Consider the following 21,374-nt stretch of genomic DNA (forward strand, 5'->3'; position numbering starts at 1 on the left):
AGTCAGCTGGGCTTTTACAATCGTTATAATATTTAGCTGTAAGTGGAAATCCTGAGGGACTAAGAGTAAAGGAGAATGTCTGTGAGGTTTAAGGGTTAGAGGGTAGGGGTTATAGGTTAGGGTTTAGGGCAGGGGAACCTATGGCTCTTTCAGTGATTGCCTGTGGCTCAACGGCAGGGGAAAAGACTCTACACATGACATATTTTAAAATAATACATCATTCATAATCAATGCCAGTCTGTTATGTAGACACCAAGCAATCGCGATGTGGCACAACAAGCTCAAATTTGATTGGACAATGCGGAGCAGAGCGGTGATTACCCGGTCTAATTCATAAATCAGCTGAAAACTACATAGCCAGTTCCCCCCGCCCCCCAGTTTTTTAACATGAAAGGATGAAAGGAAAAAAAGACGATAGGTATTGTTCTTTCCAGTCCGAACGGACAGATGAATTTGCATATTTGGAAGTCGTATTATCGGTAAGTACTGTTCAGTTTACTCTTACTTACGTACTGCATCTTGTATTGATTTACCATTTGATGAAACTATCATAGTTGGTTAAATGAAGTCCAAGTGCCTCTTGCAGGCCTATTAGGTGAAGGGTAGGCCGAAAACGCAAAATGTGAAATGGCCTTTATTAAGTTACCACTTTTGATAATTATGCAATATTAGTAAAGATAATAACTATAATCAGAAGAAGACACGTATAAAAATGTCAAAAAATATGCTACCCTTTCTCTGGATCTTTAAAGAAAAAAATTTACTGTTTTTTTGGCTTTTACGGCTCTGCCAGAAGAAAAGGGCTAAAATTCAGGAGTGATTAGTGTTAGAGGTTAGTGTTAGGTTTTAGAGGTTAATGTTAAAGGTAGGGGTTAGTGTTAAAGGTTAGTGTTTAGAGGTTGAGGATAGTGTTAGGGGTTAGTGTTAGAGGTTGGGGATAGTGTTAGAGGTTAGTGTTAAAGGTATGGGTTAGTGTTAGAGGTTAGTGTTTAGAGGTTGGGGATAGTGTTAGAGGTTAGTGTTAGAGGTTAGTGTTAGAGGTTAGTGTTAGAGGTTAGTGTTAGAGGTTAGTGTTTAGAGGTTGGGGATAGTGTTAGAGGTTAGTGTTAGAGGTTAGTGTTAGAGGTTAGTGTTAGAGGTTGGGGATAGTGTTAGAGGTTAGTGTTTAGAGGTTGGGGATAGTGTTAGAGGTTAGTGTTTAGAGGTTGGGGATAGTGTTAGAGGTTGGGGATAGTGTTAGAGGTTAGTGTTTAGAGGTTGGGGATAGTGTTAGAGGTTAGTGTTTAGAGGTTGGGGATAGTGTTAGAGGTTAGTGTTTAGAGGTTGGGGATAGTGTTAGAGGTTAGTGTTTAGAGGTTGGGGATAGTGTTAGAGGTTAGTGTTAGAGGTTAGTGTTTAGAGGTTGGGGATAGTGTTAGAGGTTAGTGTTAGAGGTTAGTGTTAGAGGTTAGTGTTAGAGGTTGGGGATAGTGTTAGAGGTTAGTGTTTAGAGGTTGGGGATAGTGTTAGAGGTTAGTGTTTAGAGGTTGGGGATAGTGTTAGAGGTTAGTGTTAGAGGTTAGTGTTTAGAGGTTGGGGATAGTGTTAGAGGTTGGGGATAGTGTTAGAGGTTAGTGTTTAGAGGTTGGGGATAGTGTTAGAGGTTGGGGATAGTGTTAGAGGTTAGTGTTTAGAGGTTGGGGATAGTGTTAGAGGTTGGGGATAGTGTTAGAGGTTAGTATTTTAGAGGTTGGGGATAGTGTTAGAGGTTAGTATTTTAGAGGTTGGGGATAGTGTTAGAAGTTGGGGATAGTGTTAGAGGTTAGTGTTTAGAGGTTGGGGATAGTGTTAGAGGTTGGGGATAGTGTTAGAGGTTAGTGTTAGAGCTTGAAGTAGGGCCGGCCCATGGCATAGGTGACATAGGCGGTGACCTAAGGCACAAAATGACACGGGGCGCCACATGCAGAGGTTTATTTTATCGGAAGTGCACCCTCTCATGACCACTGTGCGCCACTCCACCCATACATTAATTATTTATACCAATTAACACCCTCTTAGTCCTTATGAATTCATTATGTTTACGATAACAAAATGGACGTCAACGGGAAAAAAAAACCCTGTAATAGTTGACAATATATGCTGGACTAATTTAAACACTGCCTGCCTGCATCATGACGAGGTAATAATATGCCATCATCACCATAACGCCGTTATGGTGCACATGATAGTGCAATTATGATCAGTTTTGCCATTCGCATTCACCTTCAACTGCTTTAGAATAAACGAGTGAATAAAGAAAATGATCAGGTGCACAAGGCAGGAAGCGGTGCAAAGAAGAGGAGCAGAACAAAAGAGCAATATAGAGGTAGGAATCACGTTAACGACTCTTAATGGAAACATTAATGTTTGTGTACTGTTCTGAAATAGCTTTTTATAACCTCTCTAGTGGCAACACTAACCCTGTGGGCCGTTTTTGCTTGTTTTAAACTGCAAGTTAAGTGCATTTTCAAGTATTTTCTTTCAAATTGAAGCTTCTGTAATGTTTTTTTGTTTTTTTTTTAATTAAATTAAATTATATTGCTATTTGTTGTTAAGTTGTCGTTTGGTTTTTAATACCAAGTGTCTCTTGTCTCTATTTATGATTTATTGTCTTAAGTTGTCCGATCTCGTTACTGTGCTCATAGTCCATGTTTAACATCAGGATATTATTACCAGTGGCCATGGGATTAATATCCTAGCCAGACTTAATAAGATACATTAAGTTCAACTCAACGGTGGGCGAATAGTTGATCAGCTGTTGAAATATTACCTTTGCATGCACATTTCCCCCGTTTTGAGCTCGATCTAACAACAGGAGAAGGTAATTTTCCATACACGGGTAACATGAAAAGGCTGAGGGCTTCCATTTTTGTCATCAACAAAAACAGAGGTGTTACCATGACACTTACCTGAGGACTTATCATTAAGCTGTAGTGTTTGTTTGCTCGGTGCAGCAGGACTGTGGACCTTTTCCCTCAAATCCGATCGGATCAGCTTCTTACTTAATACTGTTAGAGGTTGGGGTCAGGGTTACAGGTTAGTGTTTAGGGGTTAATGTTAGAGGTTGGGGTTAGTGGTAGAAGTTGGGGTTAGTGGTAGAAATTGGGGATAGAGGATAGTGTTGAGGTTGGAATTATTCTTATAAGTCACAGGTAACATAACAAGGCTGAGGGTGTCCATTTTTGTCATCAGGGAATGTTACCATGGCACTTATCATTAAGCTGGAGTGTTTGCTCAGTGCAGCAGAACTGTGGACCTTTTCCCCAAATCCAATCAGGTCAACTTCTAACTTAATACATGAGAACAAAGAAACAAAGCCTCATCATGACTCATCACGATCGCGATTATAATCAGCAATATTATATGTTGTCCGGTTGTTGAAATGCATATGCTCAGAACTTACAAGGTAGTAGATTAACAACTGCTATCCCCAAAAAAGTATGTTTTTGTTTGCAAGACACCTCATGGATCTGTCCACAACACCTCTTCTGAGGACAATGCTAACACTCTTAGCAGTTAAAAAAGCAGTGTGCGCTAACACGAAAACCTCATCACAAAAGCTAACGTTCTGCTTAAACTGTCGAACGTATGCTTAAAGCACGAGTATTGCACTCAGCGCCGTCTCAATTAGAACCACATACATTTTCAACTACGACAACCCAAAAGGGAGCTGTGCCGGTCTTTGAAAATGTAGTACCCTTACGGGTTCCTTGCTGTCTGAAGGGGAACCCGTAACATCTTCAAAATTTTTTCTCTATCAGAAATGGACTCCAAGTAGAACCCTTTTAGGTAGACCTCAAAATATTGCTCAACACGCACTAAATCAGTGGTCTGTCCCTAAATACGACTGAGATGGAATTTGGACCAATTGGTGTGAGGACAATAACAAAATGTATAATTAGTCAAAAGGTCTCGTTAGGAATATATGGGCCTGCTGTTTATGGTACAACGAGCGTCCATCTTGAAAAACTGTGGAAGTACGAGTGGATTTATGAGTGTGCTTTTAAGCCCATGATCTCTTCGACAAGATCCGAGTCCTAAATTGTTAAGCGACATACAGTATGGCCGTGGCTCATGGATTGTGGGTTCGAACCCCATCTGTGCCGATTCACCTTAAATTTCCCACAAGAGGTGGGAATTTATGCAATAAACGACAGATTAGGATGAGTGCGACTTTCTATTTTCAAAACCACAACCTCAGCAAACCAGAACGCTCTCAAAATCACACTTGAAAATCTGTCCCACGGCAGGTTTCTTCCCCCCATAAAGATCTTCTGTAATTTCATATCCAGCTTGCGGAATCTCTGCCCGATAATGATTTTTGCCGACAGCTTCTTTGCTCAAATACAGCTCCAGAGAATTCTCACATGACCATTAAGCACATTAGCTAGTTACATTACGCAGGAATACGACAGTAGGTGAGCCGTATCCGCTAATGGCTAGCGTACTTTCCTCTGTGATCACAGCATAAAGTCATTCTGCTCCATCTCTAAATTCAATAGATTGTCCCTAAGTAGCTTTAAGTGGCTCTCTTTAAAAATAAATAAATAAATAAAATTTTTTTAAAAAACAGAGACCCAAGAGAATGTAATGGACAATCAAATGGACAAATTGGCTCGGACAGAATCCGTGACACTAACGTTTGAGTGGGACTGCGATTGCACAGCACTTTTATCACCCAATAAATTAAAATACGTCTGATTGAAGATTTAAAAGAGGAGATCAATTTTTATTATTTTTTCAGTCAGTCTCCATTCATTCAGTTGATTTCTAATGCAGTAAACTGCACAAAGTACCCCAAAGAGCCTCCTTCTACCCCATCGTTTAATGAAACCAGACACCAGATATGATTTGTGTGGTGATTACGTCTCAATACAGCAGTGACACTGACGTAGCAGCATGTGTATGTGGTTCTGGTACGAGTGTATCAGCTACAGCAGAGTTGTCGGGCGTTTAAATACTGTGTTAAACACTTTATTATGCACTCCTACCGTGATTGGCTGGAGATTTTTCAATGGGGGTGCAAATGCAGCGTTAAAAAAAATAGCAGTCATGTGATCTGAATTGGTAAATTCTCTTGTTGGCTTTTGGAATGGTTTGATGGTGAGCACACTTGCCTCACGCCTCAGAGTTGGGGGTTTGAATCCCACCTCCGCCCTGTGTGTGTGTGCGGAGTTTGCATGTTCTCCCTGTGCTTCGGGGGTTTCCTCCGGGTACTCCGGTTTCCTCCGCCAGCTCAATGACGTGGGTTATAGGCTGACTGGCATTTCCAAATTGTCTGTATTGTGTGAACGGGTGTGTGATCGTGCCCTGCGATGGGTTGGCACCCCGTCCAGGGCGTCCCCTGCTTTGTGCCCCGAGTCCACTGCGATAAGCTCCAGGGTCCCTGCGACCCGGTGTAGGATACGTGGTACAGAAAATGGATGGATGGATGGACGGACTTTGGTGATATTAAGCTTGCAGTACTGGATTTTACACCACAGCGCTGTTGAAGTCCTGATCCTGATTGGTCAGAAGGTGTTGATAAATTTTCCTTTGAAAGTATTCACCTAGAATGAAGGAACAAATTAATAAAACGTGGCCACTATATATATGTCATGTATGGGGCTCCATAAAACAACAACAAATGAAATAAAATAAAAAAAAAAATCAGTAGATTAATTGATTATTGCAGACCTATCTGTGAAGAATTCCCCCTTCATGTCACGGTTCCCATAGCGACGATCACCTTTGTTTTGGCCCCGTTATATCACTACCTGATTGTGTTCACCTGTTTTGTATTAACCCTTGTGTTGTGTATCTATGTATACCCCTCTATTTCTTTGTTCCATCGCGTAATCGTACAGTGCGTTTTGCGTTGCTAATTCCGAGCCGCGTGCTTTCCGATTTTCTCATAATACTTCCTGGTTTTGACTTAGATCATGGATTATCCAGTGTAACCCTGTCTGCTTGTGCTCGGACTCGACCGACCCATGTTACGGACTATGACGGCGTTTCTTGGATTCGCATCGATGAAACACAAGCCAAGTTTACACCCTGGATGGGATTAAATACTCAATTTAATAAAGTAAAGTACTAAAACAAATGTAATGAACCACGTCATGTTTTACAGTCGGCTGTTTTTTTATTTGCTGGGCAAAAGCAACATGTACACAGCTGAAAGCTAAACATTTAAGTGTTTCCTCGGTACGCCGTTTGAGATCGATAACAATGGTCATTGAATATTAATAAAAAAGAATATTCTAATTACTACATACTAAACACGGATGTAATGAAAGACAAAGCTGTGAGTAACATATGGCAGGCAGTTCACAAGCCTATGCTGGTCTGAAATCCTTTGTACTCACGTGAATTTGAGATTTCTCTGGAAACACACTGCACAGAATCAGACACGTTAGAAGCCGAGAACGCTGGCGTACGATTCGAGCGCGATCGCCAGAGTTGTTAAACGTTTACGAGTATTTATTTATGACCCACAGTTCCCATTAAAAGACTGGACACACCTGACTGGGAACATGCTTTTCCTTAAATGATCTGAAAAATATTGAAACGACTTTTTTTTTTTTTTTAAACGAACACGATTTACCGCATTTGTTAATATCAACACGACCTTCAGCATGAATAAACTGTAAGTAACGCTAGCGAACGAAGTTAAACCCCGTATTCGTTGACGTTTGTTTAAATGATGATAAAACATACCTGCACTGAGTGTTTTTTTCAATTCATGATTAAAAAAATACACATAAATTAGCAGCTGTAAATGAATGTAAATGAATATGTAAATATTATGCAAATGAAAGATAATACGTTATAAACAGATGGAAAGACAGATATGAATAGGAGCCATGATAGTCACGATTTTTTCCCCTGCAGGGGCATCTGGGTAAGATTAGAGTTTGTGTGGCGGTTTTATTATCCGATGCACGGTGTTTCGGTCAACGCGTTGTTTTAAACGTGTTTTATAAATGAATCTTGCTCGCTTGCTTAATGCTGATGCTCATATGTTTCGTTCGTACTTAACTCCAGTCTTGAATAAGACTTAATAAAGTAAACTCGTTGACTGATTGAAGTCATTAAACATTTAAATCAATTAAATACAGCATGTCAGTGGGGGGGTGCGAACGTTTAGGCTGAACTGACTGCGCCGAGAGTCGGAGTAACTTTTAGGCTGTATGTTGTAGCAGGTGTTTAAAAGGGAAAACGCCTTCAAATAAACATGGATATGTATATATGTAATATATGTAAATCATATGTAAATGATATCTTATTTGATATCATTTACATATCTTATTTGGGGAAAAATGCTATTTAAATTTTCACGAGACGTCATTTAGTTTCCACGCGTACCTCTATTTTAACATATTTCTTATATTTGAAACAAAATTTTTTTTAAAAAATTACAAAAGGCATTTTTTATTTTCATATATTTCTTATATTTTTCATGTTATCACACATTCCCAAAAATGATTTATGAATTAGGAGTTTATAAACATCTCTGAGATGATGAGGTTTTTTTTTTAATTTTTTTTTTTATGTGACAAAAACAAATTAAACTTGTGAAAATGTTAACGACATTAAATGGTCATTTTTCCCCCCAAATGTATTGTACATTTTCCCAAATGTATTTCTGAATACGTGGCAAGAAAAAATCTGTGATTGCTTGGGGAAAAATTTTTATATATATATATACATATATACACACGCTGCTGAGAAAAATGAAGGGAACACTTAAATCACACATCGGATCTCGATGAATGAAATATTCAAGTTGAAAATCTTCACTTATATACATGTGTGCAATTCGCTGAGAACAAAATGATGTGACAATGGTCAGTGGAAACCAAAATCATCAGCACACTGAGGGCTGGATTCAAAATCACACCAAAAATTGAAATTACTGGCTGATCTAACTTGCATGAATTTCATCACGGCAACTCATAATGTTAATCAGTAGCGTGTATGGCTTCTACGTTCTGTACGCTCTCCCGAAAACATCTGGGTGTGCTCCTGCCTGGGGAATCCCTTCCCATAAATATTTCAGGGACAAAAAAATATAAAATGTGTGACACACACACACACACATATATATATATATGTGTGTGTGTGTGTGTGTATATGTGTGTGTATATATATATATGTGTGTGTGTGTGTGTGTGTGTTTCACACATTTTACATTTTTTGGTCCCGAAATATTTATGAAATAAATAAATAAATAAGAAACACAAAACAATTGTTACCAAAACATTTAAATTAAACACGTTACATTTTCACATGTTCATGTTTCAGGGTAACTTTTCACATTTCTCTTTTTCCCCCCATTTGTCACAAATTCTAGGTGATGTGTAATTGTTTTTTTAATGTGCAAAGAAAATGAAAAATGAAAATCATGTATTGTTGTTTTGGAAAGGGAAATACACCGACGTGATAACTGCAGTGATCGTAGGGATGGGATTTTGGACTGAGCTGCACCTTTTTTGTTTGTTTTTGCCGTTTATATCATACCTTTTATCTCCAGCAGAAAAAAATAGAAACAAATTTTTAACTAGATGATCCATTAATGTTCAGACTTACTGTCTATACAAAACACTGAATGGACATGATCAGATTGACTGTATGCGTTAAACCAGCAGCTAGTTCACACCAATTAACCATTAGTTATCTCTCAAATTAGCAAAAACATCATAATGTAATCCTCCAGTTTTTAAAAATAGCACAATAAACAGTACAAGCTGAAAGGATTCAGTACACGACCCTGTTTCGCTTTACTTCTGACTGTGTAATAGCTTCAATATTTCATCAAATCATAATTAACCAACTATGAAAGACCTGACAGGAAATTAATAATAATAATAATAATAATAATAATAATAATAATACAATAAAATAAAAATATATACTGTTTAATATAAACTGGCTTTATTGGGGTTTTTTTTCATCAAATCTTTCATACATCAACATACACACACACACACACACACACACACACACACACACACACACACACACACACACTATGTTTTACCTTAAAATATAGAAAGAAAAGTAGAAAAGTGACAGAAAACCATTAGAGAATTAAAAAAAATGTTTTTATCTACACGGCGTTAGCGTGGCCATTGTTGTAGCTTTCATGATTCATGAATTGAATAGAAGAAGCCATAGCTTTAGCTCAGTATTATTATTATTATTATTATTATTAGTAGTAGTAGTTTTATTACCTCTTATGTTAGCTAGCAGAGTTATCTTGCAAGCTAGCTTCCCTTCTGGATTACAGAATGTAACATAAAGCTAGTGTAATACCAACCAGCAAACTGAGATAAGCACTACTGCTAGCTAAACTAACCAGCAAGCTAGTGAAAAAATAAAAATAAAGACTAGTAGTGATGGAATATGATCAGGTTAGAGACTAGCTGATGCAAACAGACGCTCTTACTGTTTCTGGCTCATGCTTATTCACCGTACAGCTGCTGCGAACAGATAACGTATCTGACGCATATCTGAGTCTTACGAAGCTAGAGAAGAAAAAAAAACAACAACCCACTTTATCATTACGGTAAGTGAGCCGCGGTGCAGCACGGTTTAGTCAAATCATTCAACTACAACCAGCACAACAAAACATAGCGGGGTCTTAAACATGCTAATATCGACCGTACTAACTATAATACTGAATTCTACTCATTCACTTTGTAACCGGTGAGAGCGAGCAACACGGTCGGGTGCAAAAGTATACACACCCTACTGAAAATGTACCTCTATTTTACAGTTTACGAACAAATGAAAGATGTTAAAATGTGGACGAGACAACAATTCAAAGGATGATGCGAAATCAGTAGGAAAACGATTCAAAACCGACTCAAAAAACGGAACGCTTTGACGTGAGAGGATCCAGGAGCTGGAAGATACCGGAAGGCAAAGGTGTTTGACCTATGAGTTGAGAATTAGAGAATTATTTGCATTATATTTAGTTTGAACTGCTATTTTAATTTCTAAAAATGAACATTTTTACATACATTATTATTATTTTGCAAAATAATGTCCTTTGTCACTAGATTTGTTGGCGTTGTAGGGACAAATCTGGTCATGGATCATGCTTGTTTCCAACAACTAATCACGGATCACCATTGATCCTAATGACCAATCACCAATCACGACCGTTCCCACTGAGCAATCACCAATCACAACTGTTCCCAATCACCGATCACCACCGTTAAAAGCCAGCTATTCCATCCGTAACAGTTCTCTCCGTAACGATTTCTCCAATCTTCACTACCATTGCTTCGGTTTGTCTGCAAGCACGATAGAATCTGTACAATTTTGTATGTATGGACTTCTTTCTGGAAGAAATAAGGTATAATCTATCATTTTCAATTCTGATCAAAACTTTATTCTGTTTTAAGGGCCTTCAGATAATCTTCCTTCTTCAGAGATCTTACGTCGGTATGCAAATGGTCATGACGAACCGATGAATATGCAAATCTGGAGACTTCTGGTAACTTTTTAAGCATGCGTTAGCTACTTGCCCCTGAAAAAGTTGGTAACACTGGCAACAACGAAGGGGCATCTGTGAAGCATGGTTAAGAAGAAGACGGAAAAAAAGAAAAGAAAAAGAAAATAACTGTATTCCAGCAACCACGCAGATTTGTCTGGGATTCCGATTCGCTGAGCTGCGAGGTGTGAAAATGCACAGTAAATGTTCAACACAGATCAAACTCTACACAGCACGCTACACAACACAGAGCCTGTCGATGACGACTGGTACGAAAGAAGACGCTTTAGAACTACGAGACAAATTTCTTTTTGAAGAACAACAACGTTCACAGTCACAGTCCTGCCTCGAATTTCGCGAGGGTTGCTAGGTCTCACAATCCACATGAGAGACCTGAAACTAGCTGGAAAAAGCTTGGACGTTGGAAAAGCACAGACACATCGGAAAACATTTCTCTTTTTTTCTTTCCCTTTGATGGGAAACAGGTTCACTAGGGTCAGCATGGCGCACTCCAAATCTCCTTTCCCCTCTCGCAGTCGCGGCAGTGGAAATTCTCCGGTACATCACAGATACACTATCTGCACTTACACTTTCTCTTTGTTTGCAGAAATTGATTAGATTTAATTCCAATGAAGTGCTTTAACATGTGAACAAGCTCCAAATAAAACACCACCCACAGTCGTGCCTTTTCAAACCCGCAACCTCCATTTTTTTTTTTTTTTTTTTTTTAAAAACTAGCCCGATTTGGCGTTACTACAGCAACCCTGGCAACCCTGCGAATACGAGATGTTCTCCGACACGGCACTGTGTGGCAAGGACAGATAAGGGTGCTGGAATTCCTCAGTAATATTTGCAAATGTTAAATATTTAATAAAACAGGTTCAAGGACAAACGGCACGTCGGCACGTACGTTTTGGTCGCGAAACGTGTCGGTTCATGTCGCTCAGAAGCCAAAAAAAAAAAAAAAAACGATGGGAAGAAGGTGGAAAGGAATCGAAACCTAAAAGGACGCCAAGCGCCACTCGAGCTTATCATACGCTCACAGAATCTGTGATCACATTTCCTCATATAATGCGCCTCGATCAGCAGAACAAACTCTTATACATGTGAATACGTCCACTTCACAAATGAATTTCATTAGAAATGAGTTTTGTTTTTAAAAAAAAATAATATACAGTATATTGCTGTTCACCGTACACAGGCCCGGGTTCTTCATACGTGGAGGTTTTCAGTTAATACACGAGCGAATATTTCACGCCATGAGAAAATAAATTCTCAAATCTGGTAGCGCGACAGTAACGCTGCGTCATCACGCCATCCAGTCGTCGAGCATTATCCAATAACAGCACTACACAGAGTGTTTTACACCGTATTTAACCCTTTCATGCACCGAGTCCACATACATAGAAGTCGGTTTTAAGGCTCTTTTATTGTATTTGAGGAAAATATCGCATAAGCTCCAAATCACTAACGAGCATTACTGTACACTCATCTAAACTTATAAGTAGCTCTTGAGACTATTTGTCGTTCTCAGAAATAAATGTTAAAAAAAAAAAAAAACGATTAAAAACGAGTTTGTTTTGTTTTTAAACTAACGATCATTTATTACCTCCGTGCATCGTGCAACAGTCAAATCTGGATAAAAGCCTCGGGAGGATCGAGGATCGAGATTTTCGAATGCGACGAGCACAAAACGACTGAAGCGAAACCCTGAACGGTGTGAGTAAAGAATCTGGATAGAACATTCAAGAATGCAAGGGTTCGTTCATGCTTACGTCTAAAGGAAAACGCGTCCGCGGTTTAACGCGCCGAACGACCGTCTCACAGCTCGGTTTAACACACGAGATGGCACTTCCTAGGTTTAAATGATTGTAGCACAGGGGCGCGTTCTTGGACCGAGATATCGCCGTTGCGTCCCGGAAGATTTGATACCGCGTGTATATTTTGGATCGTTCTATTCTTTTATACAGGTTTGTCCGTAACCAGCAGGAAACGGACGAGTTCCCTTTTGAGTTCCTCCCTCGTGTTGTTCCGGGAGGTTTCCGTCCTCATCACCGTTACCTCAGGCTTCCTCGTTAGCGATCTAAATCCGTATTATTCCGACAGATTTCTGTAAAGCTGCTCCGTGACGATCACGCCTATTGCTAAAAGTGCTAAATAGAAATAGAAAGAAATAAAATGGAATTGAACGAAGTAGCGTCTGCGACACATTATACCACCGATACCGAATCAATCCAGTGCAGTTCATGAGTAATGTCGGACAAAGACGTTTATTGAATCGGCAGAAATTCTCCGATCTCTTGCGGTGTAATTCATTCATTTAAATAAACAAACAAATAAATAAGTCGACCGGTGTCTTTATGCACTACACAGAGTGACAACGTAGTGTCGGGCTTCACTGTAATTAGCGCGACAGTCTCACGGGCGCTACTCATACCGCGTCATGTTAACAAATCATAACGCACGATGAACTCGGCTACAAAACGGAACGAGTTATAAATTCTAAACCTACACTTCGAGTTCTGTAAAGCAGCTACGCGGCATTTACGAATGCGTTATAATGAAGACGTGTGCGTTCAGAGTTTATTCTAGATATGACCTTCATAGAAAGTGTTAGCAAAAGTGTCTTTTAACAGCCTCTCGGGGGCCATCGTTGATTTCCAGTCAACACGGGAGCTTGTACTGATCTCAGATCACTCAATCCGGCTACGCTAATCCCGTCCTCGTGTGATTATAACGACGAGGACATCTGGAATATGTCATTTGGTATTCGTTACGTGACGTACGGAGAACAGGGTCCAGATCTGGGACTGCGGTGTTTTACTTCACAGGATGATAATTAATTTAGCAACACGTACGATCTCCAGGGCCGAGCGGTTCTAGCCGGTTAAAAGCGTCGAGTGTCGAGTGCATGCTGGACTCGCTCGGCTTTCGTGCTGAAATACAAAAAAAAGCCAGCGTCTATTAGGAGGAGATTAATCGGCACGTCCCGGTGTCCGCGTCCTTAAGAGCACCTTTCTATAAATAACTGCAGTCAGGCTTGTGCGCTTCCACTAAGATCAGGAGAAGCCAGTTTCTTACACTCGTCATTCTCCTGGGACGGATTCTTCGCGTCGTCCACAGCGGTTTCTTTCCGAGTCTCTTTCTGTCCGTCCAGTGAACAGTTGGACACTGCGTTGGCCACCTGGCAGAACTTCCTCAGCAGGATCTCCCTGAGGAGCAGGTAAACCCACGGGTCCAGGATCTGATTAAGCGAGGCCAGGCGAATGGCAGTGAGGAAGAAGTTGCAATCCATCTGTAAGTCCCGGCTGGCCAGGAGCGGAATCGCTGAGGGTTTGCAGTGATGAGAAGACGTGTGGTTGGAGATCATCTTCAACATTAGGATCTGTGAAAAGAGAGCGATCGGTCAGTCAGTGTGCAGCATCAGCAATAAATCAGCCATGTTTACTTCCCATCAACATCAGTAAGCAGTAACCCAGTGGAAAAGTCCTGTTTACCTGCATGAGACATTTTATTCTACATGACATGTTACACGTTTCCAGTCTCGGTCGTGGAGAACCCACCGTTCTGCAAATTTCCCTGCAGTAACACACCCACTTCCAACTCAGGAAGAGCTTTTAATGAGCTGATGAGATGAATCAGGTGTGTTACGAGCAGGGAAACACTAAAGCGTTCTCCAAGATGAGGGTTGGGAACCTGGGTTCTGAAGAATATCGCTGCTCTGAACATATCATTTTGTCGTCATGTTTTCCTTCCGCATTTCCCGGTGAGGGTCGTGCTGGCAGCAGGCTGAGACGTTCAGTCCGGACTTCTCGATCGCAAGTTAGAGTAAGCCCTGCGACCCTGAGGAGGAACCTCATGGCATTCCAGGTGGTTGCTAGGGGGTTGCTATAGTTTATCATGTAGTAGTGTATTCCTCAGTGGTTGCTAGGTATTCCGAGAGGTTGCTAGGCAGTTTCTCTGGTAATTCAGGTAGTGGTAAGGGCTGTGGTATTGCAGATAGTTGTAGTAGCATTCCTAGGTGGTTGCTATGATATTCCCAGAGGTTGCTAGGGTGTTGCAGTGGTATTACAGGTGGTCACTAGCGTGTTGATAGACGGTTGCTATTCGGTGTTATTCCAGGTGGTGCTACTGTGTTCCTATGGAGTTATATCTGGTTGCTAGGTTACTCGGAGTCACTAAATTATGTAATCCCCGGTAGTGCTAGCGTGCTGGTAGGTGGTTGCTACAGTGTTGCTAAGCAGGTTGCTAGGGTATTAATTAATCTGATTTGATAAACTACTTAAGACAGATGTGTTTCTTTACTTAAGTATAGCAACCAGTCCTCTGACCAATCAGTGCCTCTCTCTCTCTCTCACTGGGTCGCACAATTTTTATTAAAATTTAATCGCATTTAATCGACTGATTAAAGAAACGGTCATGTTTCCGCTGGTTGAAACTCCGTGTGCAGCCGTTTGTTTTGTTGCTCTGCTTCGTTTGTAAAGCCGTGTAAGGCGTGTGTTGTGTTTTTCACTCCGTGCCTCAGCGTGTGCTGAAAACTGAAACGTTTTTAGAAACGTCACGAGCTCGTTGCTCGTCCCGCAGGTGGAAACCTACAACGACGTGTTTGCCTATCAGACAAAGTTCCAAGTAGAACCTCGTTAGAACGCCAAGAACCCGCAAACATCTAACAAACCATGAAGAACTTTAAGAGAGTGTGTGTTAAATGGGTAAGTGTAGAGAACTCCAAATGACTGCTCATTATGCGGTGTTTAATACCTAGAGCCCGTCAGGTGTTTAACATGTAGCTCGTCTTACTTGATGCACACTCTTAAGGGTTCTACTTCCTAGACAGAGAAGCGCTGTTGTTGGGCTCTACAGAGAACCTTTACACGATCCCCCAGAGAGACTTTGTGAAGAACCTTTAAGCGTGTTATTTTGTTACCATAGAAACAATAACAAGCGCGTTCATATCGACCGGCGCTGCTTTCACAGAGAGTGAATCAACAGCATGATTCTGACCCAGGAGAAGAGAGCAATCGATCGTTCAATCCAGTCACATGACCACGAAGGAGGCGACTAAGATGGAGAGAGGGAGGCTGACGTCTCATCCGTCTCTCTGCATGAAAAGGGCACACGGTCCTGAGCGGTGTGTGTTATATAATCGACACAGGGTGTGATGTAAAGAGAACTAACTCTTGTGTGTAATACAGTATCACTCTTTGTAGTCAATATTTCTCGATCTTTCTACACAAAGTCCCGTCTATATCGAGCGCTGTAAAAGTGACCAGCCTGTGCTGCTAAACCAACCTGATGGCTACCAGATGCCTGAAAATGTCAAATAGTTGATGGCAGGAGTGTAAGAAGCAGCATTATCCGGGCTGGCAGCGATTCCCCAGCAACACGGACGCCTGAATCATGGAACAATGAACAGAAACTGGACGTCTGAAAGGTTATTAGAGTTTATTACGCACGAGCTCTCATTACCAGTGCACAACTCCGGAGTTCTGGCACAGACGGAGAACTTCTTTCTCCAACATCTGGAGGCGGTTATGTTTCCTCAGTGTCAGACTGAGCATTATTTACAGCTTATTTTTAAACGGTCAGGAATTTTTTTTTTTTTTTTTTTTTTAAAGTGTTGTCCAACATTACACAGTGGTCAAAATATCAACTACAAACTTCAGAAAAACACGCGTTCAGAGAGAAAGAAGGTTAGGGGAAGTTTACATGGAGAATTTCATGTCTGATTTAAACAAACAAACAAACAAACAAACAAACAAACAAACAAACAAAGCGTATTTGTTGAACCTTGCCTGTTTGCAGCTGTTCGGTTTGATGATGTAGCTTTAAAGCGAAATTATTAATGCGCTTTACAACAAATGTCTATAAATTTATGTGTGAAAAAGTAATGATAATAAGCTACATAACAACAACAATAATAATAATAATAATAATAATAATAATACTGCTGCTACTAGTAATAATTTTTAAATAAAAATAAAAAGAAGTGTAATGATAAAGATATAATTTGTACTTATTACACAATAATAATAATAATAATAATAATAATAATAATAATAATAATACTGCTGCTACTAGTAATAATTTTTAAATAAAAATAAAAAGAAGTGTAATGATAAAGATATAATTTGTACTTATTACACAATAATAATAATAATAATAATAATAATAATAAGAAGAAGAAGAAGAAGAAGAAGAAGAAGAAGAAGAATTAAAGTAAAAAAAAATATTTTTTTCATTATTGCATAAAATAATACTAATGTTTTTTTTGTTGTTTTTTTTTATTCTTATTATTACCACTACTGGTACACATGAAACTTATTTTATTTTCCTGCCTACACTCCAACTAGAACCAAAAAGGGTTTTCAGCCTGATGCCACAGGAGAACCCTTTTCAGTTGCACAAAGAACCTTTTACTCTCAAATTCTTTAAAGCACCATCTATTTACTGGAGCTTTAAAGAGCCGAGAAATGGTTTTCCACAGCAGTGCCACGAGGAACCATGTCATCAAAAGTTCTCTAAAAAAAAATCTCTTAGTTACTGCTTTAAGGAACCAAAGTAAGGTTCTAAAGAGTGATGCTTTGAACCTTTTCCAGTCCCACAAAGAACCTTATAGGGTTCACGTTAACCTGATAAGGGATGAAACCTTGAAGAACCGATACACTGCTCTGAATGAACCATAAAGAACTTCTTTAATCTCCAAAGAACCGTATAGCTCAACTCGAGAACCCGATACAATGCAAAACGGTTCTTGACGAGAAGAAGGTTCTTTGAAGAACCCATGGTGCTGCTAAAGAGCCTTAATATATATATGTTTAACTATTTTGACCACGTTGGCAAAGCGCGCGCAGCCGGACAGCTCGGCTGCTCTCCAACTGCGCTTATATGCGTAATACAAAAAACACCACACACACACACACACACACACACACACACACACACACACACACCTGTAATACACACCAGTAAAGGAGACCAGCAGACAAGCAGCACACACATGATCCCCATGAGCTGGATGACCGTCTCGGTGGTCAGCCTCTCCCACTGCGACGCGCTGGGTTTGCCTCTGCAGCGCACCACCAGCGCGCGGATCGTCACCACGTTACAGGAGAACGTGACGAGCAGCGAGAAGATCCCGAGCGCGGCGAAGGTCACGGCGAAAAACGTGTTCCCACTGACATTTGTGTCGCCGGTGCTGATGAAGCACCACGTACCCGGCCACTGCAGAGTGTACTTCCCGACTCCAATGATGGGCAGCAGGGCGAAGCACAGCACCAGGCACCAGATAGTGACGAGCAGGTGCTTGGTGACGGTGGTCTTCATGCTGTTGGAGTACCAGTGAGGAGCGGTGATGGCCAGAGCCCTTTCCACAGCCATGGCGCTCGCAAAAAACAGCGAGCACAAGCCGAAAGTGGTCATGCACACCCCGAAGAACGAGCACAGAGTCCCGGACGCGTCGACGCGCTCCCACTGCAGCTCCGCTCTGTACACGGAAATGACTATGGGGCTCGTGAGAAGCTGTCCAAACAGATCCGTGAGCGCGAGAGAGCCGATGCACAGCAAAAACGACTGCTTGCGTTTGTTCTCTTTACGCATGTACGCGCTGTAGACCAGTATGATGGCCAGGAAATTGCCCACCATGCCGGTCACCATCATGGTGATGGGGAACGCGACGGACACCGAGCCGCACGTCGTGCTCCCGTTGCTGTCGCTCGCGCTGGGATCAGACGCGAGTTTGGACGCGTTCGACTCCAGCATTGAGTCTGCTGAGCGGTTCGACGGTAGATCGGATTCACATTTAGACGTCATCCTGTCTGTGTGAACATGGTCGTGGTGAGACACACAGGAGCGCCGGGACGGAATGCGGGGAGAGAACGCGCGCGCGCACGCGTTTACGCGTTCGAGTGCAGAGGCGGGGCTCATGCTGTGAACATTCATAACGGTCCAGTGTGCACACGCACCAAACAGAGCTGAAGTACCATTACACACACACACACACACACACACACACCCCTCTGGAGGGAGCGCAACTCTTTGCTGTACACATGCGCGAAAACACCAACACACCCATGACCCAGCAGAAAAATCATACATTTCACGTGTGACAGAAGTTTTTCCACATGTGCCAAAAAAAAAAAAAGAGTAAAAACCCCAAACAAACACTTGAAAGTGCATTTAAACATGCCATGCCCTGAAATTGCACACGTGGACACGAGTAAAGACGTGAGAAAAATCAAAATAAATGCGTGCGTGTACAAGATCACGTGAAAATATATCAATCACATTAAACAATCGCATATGGAAAACAAACACATCTGTACCATCCATCTTCTATACTGCTTATCCTTTTCAGGGTCACGGGGAACCTGGAGCCTATCCCAGGGAGCATGGGGCACAAGGCGGGGTACACCCTGGACAGGGTGCCAATCCATCACAGGGCACAATCACATACACACTCACACACCCATTCATACACTACGGACACTTTAGACTCGCCAATCAGCCTACCGTGCATGTCTTTGGACTGGGGGAGGAAACCGGAGTACCCGGAGGAAACCCCCGCAGCACGGGGAGAACATGCAAACTCCGCACACACACACAGGGCCACGGTGGGAATCGAACCCCCGACCCTGGAGGTGTGAGGAGAACGCGCTAACCACATCTGCACTACATGTGGAAACACGTATGAAACGTAGTAAGTGAAGCATCTTAAAAACAACATGTAGCTAAATTTTACAGTAAGGGTCAGAAATAAAGGAACACTGTAAAAATATTTACTGTAATTGAGGAAATTTCACCTAGTAAAAGTATTATTTTGCTGTTATTGGACAAGAACACCTTGTCTGGCGTAATCTTACTGTATTTATTTTATTTTGACAAAGAATGATGTAACTTTACCACAGTTAAGTGTATTGTTCGGCTGTAATTTTACAAAAATAGTAAATTCTGTGAAATTTTCTGTAATTTTACAGCAGTTAAGTATCATTCTGCCATCATTTTTTTTTTTTTTAAATACCCTATTTGGTGCAATTTTACAGTAAGTTTGCAGCATTTAAGTATTACCTTGCTGTAATTTTACTTTAACTTTACAGTAAAGTATTAATCACCTGTACTGCTTAAAAAAACTCTTATTTGCTGTAATTTTACAGAAAATATTCGTGGTGTTGCTGTAATCTTTACAGTATTAAAATGTATATATTGTTGTGAAATGACAGCAGCACTTTGTATTTAGAGTATGTAACTGGAAAAAAAAAATCTGTAAACTTTACAGTATAAAGCTTTACGCTCTGATGTATCTGAACTGTACCAACCTTTTCCTTCCTCGAAGTCTCATGTCTTCAGAGTGCATCTTTCACCTAGGGAGTTGCATATGTTGTACCCGAGAGGACAAGCAGAATCCGAATGTCCAATTACGTACCTTATAAATTGTCCTTGAGGGTACTAATTTAGTGACGAGGGGGAATTCTGGTAACTTCTGAGAGTGAACTTATCCGGACCGAACCATTTAATCACAACGAGCTTTCCATTCCATCAAAAAAACAAAACAAAACAAAAAAAACCCTCATTAAATTGGCATTTCAATCACAGCATGATGAATAGTTGTGGTATGGATATGAATGTATCGTCTGGAGCAGATTTAAAATGGGACAAGCGCCACCTAGAGAGCAAGCAGTGATGGTGCTGCAGAACGTTTCCTTCACCCGCAGAAATCAAGGCACCACACTGAACTTTTCCTTGTATCTGGGATGGTATATTTAGTGTGTATCATTTCCCTCGAACACCTTAAATTGTTTTTAATATACACAACTGGACCACTAATCTCCTCTAAATGTTAGTTCCTGTTCCTCAGTTACATTATAGCAGCTATAAATGGTCATTCCCTCACCAGCCTCTTTTTCCCCTGCATCTTAAGACTCCTCAGTCCTGAAGAATTCCTGCCTTCATATCCTCCTTGGAAGTTTGTGCATACAACTCTGGAGGGTGTGATTATGACGTACACCGATCAGCCATAACACTGACAGGTGACGTGAACAACTCTGATTATCTCATTACTGTGGCACATGTCAAGGGGTGAGGTATATTAGGCACAAGGTGAACAGTCAGTTCTTGAAGTTGACGTGTTGGAAGCAGGAAAAATGGGCGAGTGTAAGGATCCGAGTGACGTTGACCGGGGCAGATTGTGATGTCTAGACGGCTGGGTCAGAGCGTCTCCAAAACGGCAGGTCTTGGGGGGTGTTCCCGGTATGAAGTGGTTAGTACCTACCAAAAGTGGTCCAAGGAAGGAAAACTGGTGAAAAACTGGTGAACCCGCGACAGGGTCATGGGCTCCCAAGGCTAGCCCATCTGGTCCGATCCAACAGAAGAGCTGCTGTAGGACAGAGTGCTGAAAAAGTTCATGCTGGCTCTGATAGAAAGGAGTCAGAACACACAGAGCATCACAGCTTGCTGTGTATGGGTCTGTGTAGCTGCAGAGTGCCCATGCTGACCCCCTGTACACTACTGAAAGCATCTACAGTGGGCAAGTGACAATCAGAACTGGACCATGGAGTAATGGAAGGTTTCCTGGTCTGATGGATCACCCGGCCGTGTGCGTCGCTTACCTGGGGAAGAGACGGCACCAGGATGCACTATGTGAAGAAGGCGGGCTGGTGGAGGCGGTGTGATGCTCTGCGCAGTGTTCCGTCCTGGCATTTACGTGGATGTTACTTCGACACGTCCCACCTACCTAAACACTGTCGCAGACCAAGTACACCCCTTCATGGTAACAGCATCCCCTAATAGCAGCGGCCTCTTTCAGCAGGATAACGCTCCCAGACACACTGCAAAAATAGTTCAGGAACAGTTTGAGGAACATGGCGGAGTTCACGGTGTT

General features: G+C 41.3%; 1 protein-coding gene across 1 annotated transcript; it reads right to left on the minus strand.

Moving 5' to 3' along the window:
- Window positions 1–4,400: 4,400 nt before the first annotated feature.
- On the minus strand, window positions 4,401–20,690 carry ptger3 (prostaglandin E receptor 3 (subtype EP3)). The gene is made up of 3 exons (XM_053636022.1): window positions 17,465–20,690; window positions 13,583–13,886; window positions 4,401–5,567 (listed from the first exon to the last, which is right to left on the minus strand). Exons 1-3 carry the CDS (start codon window positions 18,674–18,676, stop codon window positions 5,491–5,493), a joined length of 1,593 nt encoding a protein of 530 aa, XP_053491997.1. The 5' UTR covers window positions 18,677–20,690; the 3' UTR covers window positions 4,401–5,490.
- Window positions 20,691–21,374: the final 684 nt, after the last annotated feature.

Source organism: Ictalurus furcatus, chromosome 11 (genome assembly GCF_023375685.1).
Source record: "Ictalurus furcatus strain D&B chromosome 11, Billie_1.0, whole genome shotgun sequence".
Classification (NCBI taxonomy): Eukaryota; Metazoa; Chordata; class Actinopteri; order Siluriformes; family Ictaluridae; genus Ictalurus; species Ictalurus furcatus.